The sequence below is a fragment of the Plectropomus leopardus genome, chromosome 24 (genome assembly GCF_026936395.1).
Source record: "Plectropomus leopardus strain MGB_pleo_1.0 chromosome 24, ASM2693639v1, whole genome shotgun sequence".
Taxonomy (NCBI): Eukaryota; Metazoa; Chordata; class Actinopteri; order Perciformes; family Serranidae; genus Plectropomus; species Plectropomus leopardus.
The window spans coordinates 1,763,427-1,776,753 of NC_142199.1; the positions used below are offsets into that span (position 1 = coordinate 1,763,427).

Here is a 13,327-nt window from a genome sequence, read left to right on the forward strand (position 1 = left end):
GATCCTGCTACATCTTTGGAGTTGAAGGATAAGTTGATTTAAAATCAGCAGCTACTATGTTACATGAATTTTAGGTTGTCAGATTTTACTGTATTATGCTCATTATCAGGTATTTTTCGGCTTTAAGTAAATACACTCCATATCAGTGATGTGTAGTTCTTTTGGTGCTTTTGACATCAGATCTTAACAAAATATTCATTTCTCGTTGCAGTTTCTCTCCCTGGTTCAGATACTCAGGTGGAGTCAAGTTGTTTGTGAATCTGTTCTGTGCAGCAGCAGAGAGAGAACAGCAGACAGGAGAGAAGATACTGCAGCTGTTATCATCAGTGTGCACATATGAGACATTCCCCGTAAATCACATCTATGATGATGATGATGATCGAAATCGTCAGTGTGATTTCCTGCTGAATCTGTGCTCAAACCTGAAGGACTATGAGACTAAAACAGGCCTGAGTGTCCTTCCATCATTACAGTCAGTTTTCCAGTCAGCTCCTGCAGTCTGGATCATAAACCTCTCAGAGAGAAAGTCCTCCATGCTCCTGGAAGTGCTGAAACTCCAACCAGAGAAGAAACCAGTGAAGCTGACAGGCTGCTCAGATGAAGAGAGTGAAGTGAGGAGTTTCCTACAGTGTCTGCCTCATATCTCACAGCTCAGGTGAGTCAGTTTCATACAATGGTGGATCTTAAAACTTATTTTCCAGTATTTTAGGGTTTAGATCTAAATGGTTAATAATTCTTTTGGGTAATTTCTTCCTTTCAATAATTTGTTGGTTGAGGAGTGATATTCCACTCTCACATACAATCTGTTAGTACAGAGGTGAGGATACACCTTTGCAGTCTGACTTAAATGATTTTTTTCCCAAATTATGAATATGATTTCTTATTTTGGCTTTGCAGCCAATAGATAAATACATAATAAAGAGCCATAATTACTCTCAGACAGTAAAACTGTAAGTGTGCAGGGTGTGTAAATTGATTATTGTGAGGAGCGTATGAGACTGTTATACTCAAGTAGAAGTAAACCACTTCAGTAATTTATTTGCAGTTCTGCAAAAGAAACTTCATGTTATCAGGATGTGATGAGTTTATCAGTAGAACTCCTAAAACTGTTAAACTAGACCTGTATGAAGTTTCATAGAGTTTTAGAGAATGATGGATGTTAAAACTTGAGGTTCAGTATTTCAGGCTTTGGAGGTTATTGATGAATCAGTTTTTGGGGTAATTTATTCCTTTAAATAACTCTGCTGGTTCAGGAGTGATATTCCACTCTAACATACAGTCTGTTAGTACAGAGCTGAGGATACACCTTTGCAGTCTGAACTTTAATGAGTTTTACAGAATTATGAATATGATTTATTATTTTGGGCTTTTTAGCCAATTGATTCTTAGATTTTTGAGATAAATAGTTTCTTTCATCCAATAAAGAACCTGTAACTGTAATGGATGTTTAAATGATGAATGATTAAGAGGAATAAGTGGGAGTATTTTACTCAGGTAAGAATAAACTATAAATGTGGTTTAATGGCAACGGTGAAAAGAAACTTCATATCATTCAGTAATAGTCGTCTAAATTCCAGGCACAGCCCTGTTGCACTAAAATTGTATAAAGTTTGATTGACTTTTATAGAGTGATGGATGTTAAAACTTGAGGTCCAGTATTTCAGGCTTTGGTGGTTATTAATGATTCAGTTTTTGGGGTAATTTATTCCTTTAAAACCAAGTTTAAATAACAGAATTACTTTTGTCCTTGATCCTGCTACATCTTTGGAGTTGAAGGATAAGTTGAGTAAAATCAGCAGCTACTATATTACATGAATTTTAGGTTGTCAGATTTTACTGTATTATGCTCATTGTCAGGTATTTTTCGGCTTTAAGTAAATACACTCCATATCAGTGATGTGTAGTTCTTTTGGTGCTTTTGACATCAGATCTTAACAAAATATTCATTTCTCGTTGCAGTTTCTCTCATCGGTTCAGATACTCAGATAAAGTCAAGTTGTTTGTGAATCTGCTCTGTGCAGCAGCAGAGAGAGAACAGCAGACAGGAGAAAAGATACTGCAGCTGTTATCATCAGTGTGCACATATGAGACATTCCCTTTAAATCACATCTATGATGATGATAATGATGATCGAAAACATCAGTGTGATTTCCTGCTGGATCTGTGCTCCCACCTGAAGGACAATGAGACTAAAACAGGCCTGAGTGTCCTTCCATCATTACAGTCAGTTTTCCAGTCAGCTCCTGCAGTCTGGATCATAAACCTCTCAGAGAGAAAGTCCTCCATCCTCCTGGAAGTGCTGAAACTCCAACCAGAGAAGAAACCAGTGAAGCTGAGAGGCTGCTCAGATGAAGAGAGTGAAGTGAGGAGTTTCCTACAGTGTCTGCCTCATATCTCACAGCTCAGGTGAGTCAGTTTCATACAATGATGATTTAAAACTTATTTTCCAGTATTTTAGGGTTTAGAACTAAATGGTTAATAATTCTTTTGGGTAATTTCTTCCTTTCAATAATTTGTTGGTTGAGGAGTGATATTCCACTCTCACATACAATCTGTTAGTACAGAGGTGAGGATAAACCTCTGTAGTCTGACTTAAATTGATTTTTCCCAAATTATGAATATGATTTCTTATTTTGGCTTTGCAGCCAATAGATAAATACATAATAAAGAGCGATAATTACTCTCAGACAGTAAAACTGTAAGTGTGCAGGGTGTGTAAATTGATTATTGTGAGGAGCGTATGAGACTGTTATACTCAAGTAGAAGTAAACCACTTCAGTAATTTATTTGCAGTTCTGCAAAAGAAACTTCATGTTATCAGGATGTGATGAGTTTATCAGTAGAACTCCTAAAACTGTTAAACTAGACCTGTATGAAGTTTCATAGAGTTTTAGAGAATGATGGATGTTAAAACTTGAGGTCCAGTATTTCAGGCTTTGGAGGTTGTTGATGATTAAATGTTTTGGGTAATTTATTGCCTTCACCGACTCTGTTGGTTGAGGAGTGATAGTCCACTCTAACATACAGTCTCTTAATACAGAGGTGAGGATACACCTTTGCAGTCTGAACTTTAATGAGTTTTACAGAATTATGAATATGATTTATTATTTTGGGCTTTTTATCCAATTGATTCTTAGATTATTGAGATAAATAGTTTCTTTCATCCAATAAACAACCTGTAACTGTAATGGATGTTTAAATGATGAATGATTAAGAGGAATAAGTGGGAGTATTTTACTCAGGTAAGAATAAACTATAAATGTGGTTTAATGGCAACAGTGAAAAGAAACTTCATATCATTCTTATCATATCGTCATAAGTTCATCAGGAGAACAATTAACACTGTTGCACTAAAACTGTATAAAGTTTGATTGACTTTTATAGAGTGATGGATGTTAAAACTTGAGGTTCAGTATTTCAGGCTTTGGAGGTAATTGATGAATCAGTTTTTGGGGTAATTTATTCCTTTAAATAACTCTGCTGGTTCAGGAGTGATATTCCACTCTAACATACAGTCTGTTAGTACAGAGCTGAGGATACACCTTTGTAATGTGACTTTCATGGTTCCTTAAACATTTTGTGGAGGATTTCATTCAGTAATAGTCGTCTAAATTCCAGGCACAGCCCTGTTGTAAGAAGGTAGAAGGTGGATTTATTGGTCATTTTTTAATGTAGTTTAAAAACAGAATTACTTTTGTCCTTGATCCTGCTACATCTTTGGAGTTGAAGGATAAGTTGAGTAAAATCAGCAGCTACTATGTTACATGAATTTTAGGTTGTTACATTTTACTGTATTATGCTCATTGTCAGGTATTTTTCGGCTTCAAGTAAATACACTCCATATCAGTGATGTGTAGTTCTTTTGGTACTTTTGACATCAGATCTTAACAAAATATTCATTTCTCGTTGCAGTTTCTCTCCCTGGTTCAGATACTCAGATAAAGTCAAGTTGTTTGTGAATCTGCTCTGTGCAGCAGCAGAGAGAGAACAGCAGACAGGAGAGAAGATACTGCAGCTGTTATCATCAGTGTGCACATATAAAACATTCCCTTTAAATCACATCTATGATGATGATCATCAAAAACATCAGTGTGATTTCCTGCTGGATCTGTGCTCCCACCTGAAGGACTATGAGACTAAAACAGGCCTGAGTGTCCTTCCATCATTACAGTCAGTTTTCCAGTCAGCTCCTGCAGTCTGGGTCATAGACCTCTCAGAGAGAAAGTCCTCCATCCTCCTGGAAGTGCTGAAACTCCAACCAGAGAAGAAACCAGTGAAGCTGAGAGGCTGGTCAGATGAAGAGAGTGAAGTGAGGAGTTTCCTACAGTGTCTGCCTCATATCTCACAGCTCAGGTGAGTCAGTTTCATACAATGATGATTTAAAACTTATTTTCCAGTATTTTAGGGTTTAGAACTAAATGTTTAATCATTCTTTTGGGTAATTTCTTCCTTTCAATAATTTGTTGGTTGAGGAGTGATATTCCACTCTCACATACAATCTGTTAGTACAGAGGTGAGGATACACCTTTGCAGTCTGTCTTAAAATAATTTTTACCAAATTATGAATATGATTTCTTATTTTGGCTTTGCAGCCAATAGATAAATACATAATAAAGAGCCATAATTACTCTCAGACAGTAAAACTGTAAGTGTGCAGGGTGTGTAAATTGATTATTGTGAGGAGTGTATGAGACTGTTATACTCAAGTAGAAGTAAACCACTTCAGTAATTTATTTGCAGTTCTGCAAAAGAAACTTCATGTTATCAGGATGTGATGAGTTTATCAGTAGAACTCCTAAAACTGTTAAACTAGACCTGTATGAAGTTTCATAGAGTTTTAGAGAATGATGGATGTTAAAACTTGAGGTCCAGTATTTCAGGCTTTGGAGGTAATTGATGATTCAGTTTTTGGGGTAATTTATTCCTTTAAATAACTCTGCTGGTTCAGGAGTGATATTCCACTCTAACATACAGTCTGTTAGTACAGAGCTGAGGATACACCTTTGTAATGTGACTTTCATGGTTCCTTAAACATTTTGTGGAGGATTTCATTCAGTAATAGTCGTCTAAATTCCAGGCACAGCCCTGTTGTAAGAAGGTAGAAGGTGGATTTATTGGTCATTTTTTAATGTAGTTTAAAAACAGAATTACTTTTGTCCTTGATCCTGCTACATCTTTGGAGTTGAAGGATAAGTTGATTTAAAATCAGCAGCTACTATGTTACATGAATTTTAGGTTGTTAGATTTTACTGTATTTTGCTCATTATCGGGTATTTTTCGGCTTTAAGTAAATACACTCCATATCAGTGATGTGTAATTCTTTTAGTGCTTTTGACATCAGATCTTAACAAAATATTCATTTCTTGTTGCAGTTTCTCTCTCTGGTTCAGATACTCAGACGAAGTCAAGTTGTTTGTGAATCTGCTCTGTGCAGCAGCAGAGAGAGAACAGCAGACAGGAGAGAAGATACTGCAGCTGTTATCATCAGTGTGCACATATGAGACATTCCCCGTAAATCACATCAATGGTGATGATCATCAAAAACATCAGTGTGATTTCCTGCTGCATCTGTGCTCCCACCTGAAGGACTATGAGACTAAAAGAGGCCTGAGTGTCCTTCCATCATTACAGTCAGTTTTCCAGTCAGCTCCTGCAGTCTGGATCATAGACCTCTCAGAGAGAAAGTCCTCCATCCTCCTGGAAGTGCTGAAACTCCAACCAGAGAAGAAACCAGTGAAGCTGAGAGGCTGCTCAGATGAAGAGAGTGAAGTGAGGAGTTTCCTACAGTGTCTGCCTCATATCTCACAGCTCAGGTGAGTCAGTTTCATACAATGGTGGATCTTAAAACTTATTTTCCAGTATTTTAGGGTTTAGATCTAAATGGTTAATAATTCTTTTGGGTAATTTCTTCCTTTCAGTAATTTGTTGGTTGAGGAGTGATATTCCACTCTCACATACAATCTGTTAGTACAGAGGTGAGGATAAACCTCTGTAGTCTGACTTAAATTAATTTTTACCAAATTATGAATATGATTTCTTATTTTGGCTTTGCAGCCAATAGATAAATACATAATAAAGAGCAATAATTACTCTCAGACAGTAAAACTGTAAGTGTGCAGGGTGTGTAAATTGATTATTGTGAGGAGCGTATGAGACTGTTATACTCAAGTAGAAGTAAACCACTTCAGTAATTTATTTGCAGTTCTGCAAAAGAAACTTCATGTTATCAGGATGTGATGAGTTTATCAGTAGAACTCCTAAAACTGTTAAACTAGACCTGTATGAAGTTTCATAGAGTTTTAGAGAATGATGGATGTTAAAACTTGAGGTCCAGTATTTCAGGCTTTGGAGGTTATTGATGATTAAATGTTTTGGGTAATTTATTGCCTTCACCGACTCTGTTGGTTCAGGAGTGATATTCCACTCTAACATACAGTCTCTTAATACAGAGGTGAGGATACACCTTTGCAGTCTGAACTTTAATGAGTTTTACAGAATTATGAATATGATTTATTATTTTGGGCTTTTTATCCAATTGATTCTGAAATTATTGAGATAAATAGTTTCTTTCATCCAATAAACAACCTGTAACTGTAATGGATGTTTAAATGATGAATGATTAAGAGGAATAAGTGGGAGTATTTTACTCAGGTAAGAATAAACTATAAATGTGGTTTAATGGCAACGGTGAAAAGAAACTTCATATCATTCTTATCATATCGTCATAAGTTCATCAGTAGAACAATTAACACTGTTGCACTAAAACTGTATAAAGTTTGATTGACTTTTATAGAGTGATGGATGTTAAAACTTGAGGTTCAGTATTTCAGGCTTTGGAGGTAATTGATGAATCAGTTTTTGGGGTAATTTATTCCTTTAAATAACTCTGCTGGTTCAGGAGTGATATTCCACTCTAACATACAGTCTGTTAGTACAGAGCTGAGGATACACCTTTGTAATGTGACTTTCATGGTTCCTTAAACATTTTGTGGAGGATTTCATTCAGTAATAGTCGTCTAAATTCCAGGCACAGCCCTGTTGTAAGAAGGTAGAAGGTGGATTTATTGGTCATTTTTTAATGTAGTTTAAAAACAGAATTACTTTTGTCCTTGATCCTGCTACATCTTTGGAGTTGAAGGATAAGTTGATTTAAAATCAGCAGCTACTATGTTACATGAATTTTAGATTTTTAGATTTTACTGTATTTTGCTCATTATCGGGTATTTTTCGGCTTTAAGTAAATACACTCCATATCAGTGATGTGTAGTTCTTTTGGTGCTTTTGACATCAGATCTTAACAAAATATTCATTTCTCGTTGCAGTTTCTCTCTCTGGTTCAGATACTCAGATAAAGTCAAGTTGTTTGTGAATCTGCTCTGTGCAGCAGCAGAGAGAGAACAGCAGACAGGAGAGAAGATACTGCAGCTGTTATCATCAGTGTGCACATATGAGACATTCCCTTTAAATCACATCAATGATGATGATGATCAAAAACATCAGTGTGATTTCCTGCTGGATCTGTGCTCCCACCTGAAGGACTGTGAGACTAAAAGAGGTCTGAGTGTCCTTCCATCATTACAGTCAGTTTTCCAGTCAGCTCCTGCAGTCTGGATCATAGACCTCTCAGAGAGAAAGTCCTCCATCCTCCTGGAAGTGCTGAAACTCCAACCAGAGAAGAAACCAGTGGAGCTGACAGGCTGCTCAGATGAAGAGAGTGAAGTGAGGAGTTTCCTACAGTGTCTGCCTCATATCTCACAGCTCAGGTGAGTCAGTTTCATACAATGGTGGATCTTAAAACTTATTTTCCAGTATTTTAGGGTTTAGATCTAAATGGTTAATCATTCTTTTGGGTAATTTCTTCCTTTCAATAATTTGTTGGTTGAGGAGTGATATTCCACTCTCACATACAATCTGTTAGTACAGAGGTGAGGATAAACCTCTGTAGTCTGACTTAAATGATTTTTTTTTCCAAATTATGAATATGATTTCTTATTTTGGCTTTGCAGCCAATAGATAAATACATAATAAAGAGCCATAATTACTCTCAGACAGTAAAACTGTAAGTGTGCAGGGTGTGTAAATTGATTATTGTGAGGAGTGTATGAGACTGTTATACTCAAGTAGAAGTAAACCACTTCAGTAATTTATTTGCAGTTCTGCAAAAGAAACTTCATGTTATCAGGATGTGATGAGTTTATCAGTAGAACTCCTAAAACTGTTAAACTAGACCTGTATGAAGTTTCATAGAGTTTTAGAGAATGATGGATGTTAAAACTTGAGGTCCAGTATTTCAGGCTTTGGAGGTTATTGATGAATCAGTTTTTAGGGTAATTTATTCCTTTAAAACCAAATTTAAAAAACAGAATTACTTTTGTCCTTGATCCTGCTACATCTTTGGAGTTGAAGGATAAGTTGATTTAAAATCAGCAGCTACTATGTTACATGAATTTTAGGTTGTTAGATTTTACTGTATTTTGCTCATTATCAGGTATTTTTCGCTTTAAGTAAATACACTCCATATCAGTGATGTGTAGTTCTTTTGGTGCTTTTGACATCAGATCTTAACAAAATATTCATTTCTCGTTGCAGTTTCTCTCTCTGGTTCAGATACTCAGATAAAGTCAAGTTGTTTGTGAATCTGCTCTGTGCAGCAGCAGAGAGAGAACAGCAGACAGGAGAGAAGATACTGCAGCTGTTATCATCAGTGTGCACATATGAGACATTCCCTGTAAATCACATCTATGATGATGATGATCAAAATCGTCAGTGTGATTTCCTGCTGGATCTGTGCTCCCACCTGAAGGACTATGAGACTAAAACAGGCCTGAGTGTCCTTCCATCATTACAGTCAGTTTTCCAGTCAGCTCCTGCAGTCTGGATCATAGACCTCTCAGAGAGAAAGTCCTCCATCCTCCTGGAAGTGCTGAAACTCCAACCAGAGAAGAAACCAGTGAAGCTGAGAGGCTGGTCATATGAAGAGAGTGAAGTGAGGAGTTTCCTACAGTGTCTGCCTCATATCTCACAGCTCAGGTGAGTCAGTTTCATACAATGGTGAATCTTAAAATTTATTTTCCAGTATTTTAGGGTTTAGAACTAAATGGTTAATACTTCTTTTGGGTAATTTCTTCCTTCAATAATTTGTTGGTTGAGGAGTGATATTCCACTCTCACATACAATCTGTTAGTACAGAGGTGAGGATAAACCTCTGTAGTCTGACTTAAATTAATTTTTACCAAATTATGAATATGATTTCTTATTTTGGCTTTGCAGCCAATAGATAAATACATAATAAAGAGCAATAATTACTCTCAGACAGTAAAACTGTAAGTGTGCAGGGTGTGTAAATTGATTATTGTGAGGAGTGTATGAGACTGTTATACTCAAGTAGAAGTAAACCACTTCAGTAATTTATTTGCAGTTCTGCAAAAGAAACTTCATGTTATCAGGATGTGATGAGTTTATCAGTAGAACTCCTAAAACTGTTAAACTAGACCTGTATGAAGTTTCATAGAGTTTTAGAGAATGATGGATGTTAAAACTTGAGGTTCAGTATTTCAGGCTTTGGAGGTTATTGATGATTAAATGTTTTGGGTAATTTATTGCCTTCACTGACTCTGTTGGTTCAGGAGTGATATTCCACTCTAACATACAGTCTCTTAATACAGAGGTGAGGATACACCTTTGCAGTCTGAACTTTAATGAGTTTTACAGAATTATGAATATGATTTATTATTTTGGGCTTTTTATCCAATTGATTCTGAAATTATTGAGATAAATAGTTTCTTTCATCCAATAAACAACCTGTAACTGTAATGGATGTTTAAATGATGAATGATTAAGAGGAATAAGTGGGAGTATTTTACTCAGGTAAGAATAAACTATAAATGTGGTTTAATGGCAACGGTGAAAAGAAACTTCATATCATTCTTATCATATCGTCATAAGTTCATCAGGAGAACAATTAACACTGTTGCTCTGAAACTGTATAAAGTTTGATTGACTTTTATAGAGTGATGGATGTTAAAACTTGAGGTCCAGTATTTCAGGCTTTGGTGGTAACTGATGATTAAATGTTTTGGTTAATTTATTCCTTTAAATAACTCTGCTGGTTCAGGAGTGATATTCCACTCTAACATACAGTCTGTTAGTACAGAGCTGAGGATACACCTTTGTAATGTGACTTTCATGGTTCCTTAAACATTTTGTGGAGGATTTCATTCAGTAATAGTCGTCTAAATTCCAGGCACAGCCCTGTTGTAAGAAGGTAGAAGGTGGATTTATTGGTCATTTTTTAATTTAGTTTAAAAACAGAATTACTTTTGTCCTTGATCCTGCTACATCTTTGGAGTTGAAGGATAAGTTGATTTAAAATCAGCAGCTACTATGTTACATGAATTTTAGATTTTTAGATTTTACTGTATTTTGCTCATTATCAGGTATTTTTCGGCTTTAAGTAAATACACTCCATATCAGTGATGTGTAGTTCTTTTGGTGCTTTTGACATCAGATCTTAACAAAATATTCATTTCTTGTTGCAGTTTCTCTCTCTGGTTCAGATACTCAGATAAAGTCAAGTTGTTTGTGAATCTGCTCTGTGCAGCAGCAGAGAGAGAACAGCAGACAGGAGAGAAGATACTGCAGCTGTTATCATCAGTGTGCACATATGAGACATTCCCTTTAAATCACATCAGTGGTGATTATGATCAAAAACATCAGTGTGATTTCCTGCTGGATCTGTACTCCCACCTGAAGGACTATGAGACTAAAAGAGGCCTGAGTGTCCTTCCATCATTACAGTCAGTTTTCCAGTCAGCTCCTGCAGTCTGGATCATAGACCTCTCAGAGAGAAAGTCCTCCATCCTCCTGGAAGTGCTGAAACTCCAACCAGAGAAGAAACCAGTGAAGCTGAGAGGCTGCTCAGATGAAGAGAGTGAAGTGAGGAGTTTCCTACAGTGTCTGCCTCATATCTCACAGCTCAGGTGAGTCAGTTTCATACAATGGTGGATCTTAAAACTTATTTTCCAGTATTTTAGGGTTTAGATCTAAATGGTTAATCATTCTTTTGGGTAATTTCTTCCTTTCAATAATTTGTTGGTTGAGGAGTGATATTCCACTCTCACATACAATCTGTTAGTACAGAGGTGAGGATAAACCTCTGTAGTCTGTCTTAAATTAATTTTTACCAAATTATGAATATGATTTCTTATTTTGGCTTTGCAGCCAATAGATAAATACATAATAAAGAGCCATAATTACTCTCAGACAGTAAAACTGTAAGTGTGCAGGGTGTGTAAATTGATTATTGTGAGGAGTGTATGAGACTGTTATACTCAAGTAGAAGTAAACCACTTCAGTAATTTATTTGCAGTTCTGCAAAAGAAACTTCATGTTATCAGGATGTGATGAGTTTATCAGTAGAACTCCTAAAACTGTTAAACTAGACCTGTATGAAGTTTCATAGAGTTTTAGAGAATGATGGATGTTAAAACTTGAGGTCCAGTATTTCAGGCTTTGGAGGTTATTGATGATTAAATGTTTTGGGTAATTTATTGCCTTCACCGACTCTGTTGGTTCAGGAGTGATATTCCACTCTAACATACAGTCTCTTAATACAGAGGTGAGGATACACCTTTGCAGTCTGAACTTTAATGAGTTTTACAGAATTATGAATATGATTTATTATTTTGGGCTTTTTAGCCAATTGATTCTTAGATTATTGAGATAAATAGTTTCTTTCATCCAATAAACAACCTGTAACTGCAATGGATGTTTAAATGATGAATGATTAAGAGGAATAAGTGGGAGTATTTTACTCAGGTAAGAATAAACTATAAATGTGGTTTAATGGCAACGGTGAAAAGAAACTTCATATCATTCTTATCATATCGTCATAAGTTCATCAGGAGAACAATTAACACTGTTGCACTAAAACTGTATAAAGTTTGATTGACTTTTATAGAGTGATGGATGTTAAAACTTGAGGTTCAGTATTTCAGGCTTTGGAGGTAATTGATGAATCAGTTTTTGGGGTAATTTATTCCTTTAAATAACTCTGCTGGTTCAGGAGTGATATTCCACTCTAACATACAGTCTGTTAGTACAGAGCTGAGGATACACCTTTGTAATGTGACTTTCATGGTTCCTTAAACATTTTGTGGAGGATTTCATTCAGTAATAGTCGTCTAAATTCCAGGCACAGCCCTGTTGTAAGAAGGTAGAAGGTGGATTTATTGGTCATTTTTTAAACCAAGTTTAAAAAGCAGAATTACTTTTGTCCTTGATCCTGCTACATCTTTGGAGTTGAAGGATAAGTTGATTTAAAATCAGCAGCTACTATGTTACATGAATTTTAGGTTGTTAGATTTTACTGTATTTTGCTCATTATCAGGTATTTTTCGGCTTCAAGTAAATACACTCCATATCAGTGATGTGTAGTTCTTTTGGTGCTTTTGACATCAGATCTTAACAAAATATTCATTTCTCGTTGCAGTTTCTCTCATCGGTTCAGATACTCAGGTGGAGTCAAGTTGTTTGTGAATCTGCTCTGTGCAGCAGCAGAGAGAGAACAGCAGACAGGAGAGAAGATACTGCAGCTGTTATCATCAGTGTGCACATATAAAACATTCCCTTTAAATCACATCTATGATGATGATCATCAAAAACATCAGTGTGATTTCCTGCTGGATCTGTGCTCCCACCTGAAGGACTGTGAGACTAAAACAGGCCTGAGTGTCCTTCCATCATTACAGTCAGTTTTCCAGTCAGCTCCTGCAGTCTGGATCATAAACCTCTCAGAGAGAAAGTCCTCCATGCTCCTGGAAGTGCTGAAACTCCAACCAGAGAAGAAACCAGTGAAGCTGAGAGGCTGCTCAGATGAAGAGAGTGAAGTGAGGAGTTTCCTACAGTGTCTGCCTCATATCTCACAGCTCAGGTGAGTCAGTTTCATACAATGGTGGATCTTAAAACTTATTTTCCAGTATTTTAGGGTTTAGATCTAAATGGTTAATAATTCTTTTGGGTAATTTCTTCCTTCAATAATTTGTTGGTTGAGGAGTGATATTCCACTCTCACATACAATCTGTTAGTACAGAGGTGAGGATAAACCTCTGTAGTCTGACTTAAATTAATTTTTACCAAATTATGAATATGATTTCTTATTTTGGCTTTGCAGCCAATAGATAAATACATAATAAAGAGCCATAATTACTCTCAGACAGTAAAACTGTAAGTGTGCAGGGTGTGTAAATTGATTATTGTGAGGAGCGTATGAGACTGTTATACTCAAGTAGAAGTAAACCACTTCAGTAATTTATTTGCAGTTCTGCAA

The 13,327-nt window shown here is 36.2% G+C and overlaps 1 protein-coding gene across 5 annotated transcripts in view; it reads left to right on the top strand.

The window, feature by feature from the left end:
* LOC121965823 (uncharacterized) overlaps positions 1-13,327 on the top strand; it is a 42,136-nt gene that overhangs the window by 18,285 nt on the left and 10,524 nt on the right. For 4 of the 5 annotated variants that reach the window (XM_088074225.1, XM_088074226.1, XM_088074227.1 and 1 more), the window contains 8 exons: positions 212-655; positions 1,960-2,406; positions 3,913-4,353; positions 5,373-5,813; positions 7,323-7,763; positions 8,590-9,030; positions 10,539-10,979; positions 12,491-12,931. The exons of the other annotated variant lie outside the window; for it this stretch is intronic. In XM_088074225.1, coding sequence (XP_087930351.1) covers positions 212-655; positions 1,960-2,406; positions 3,913-4,353; positions 5,373-5,813; positions 7,323-7,763; positions 8,590-9,030; positions 10,539-10,979; positions 12,491-12,931 — 3,537 coding nt within the window. The remainder of the gene's footprint in view (positions 1-211; positions 656-1,959; positions 2,407-3,912; positions 4,354-5,372; positions 5,814-7,322; positions 7,764-8,589; positions 9,031-10,538; positions 10,980-12,490; positions 12,932-13,327) is intronic. 5 annotated transcript variants of the gene reach the window in all.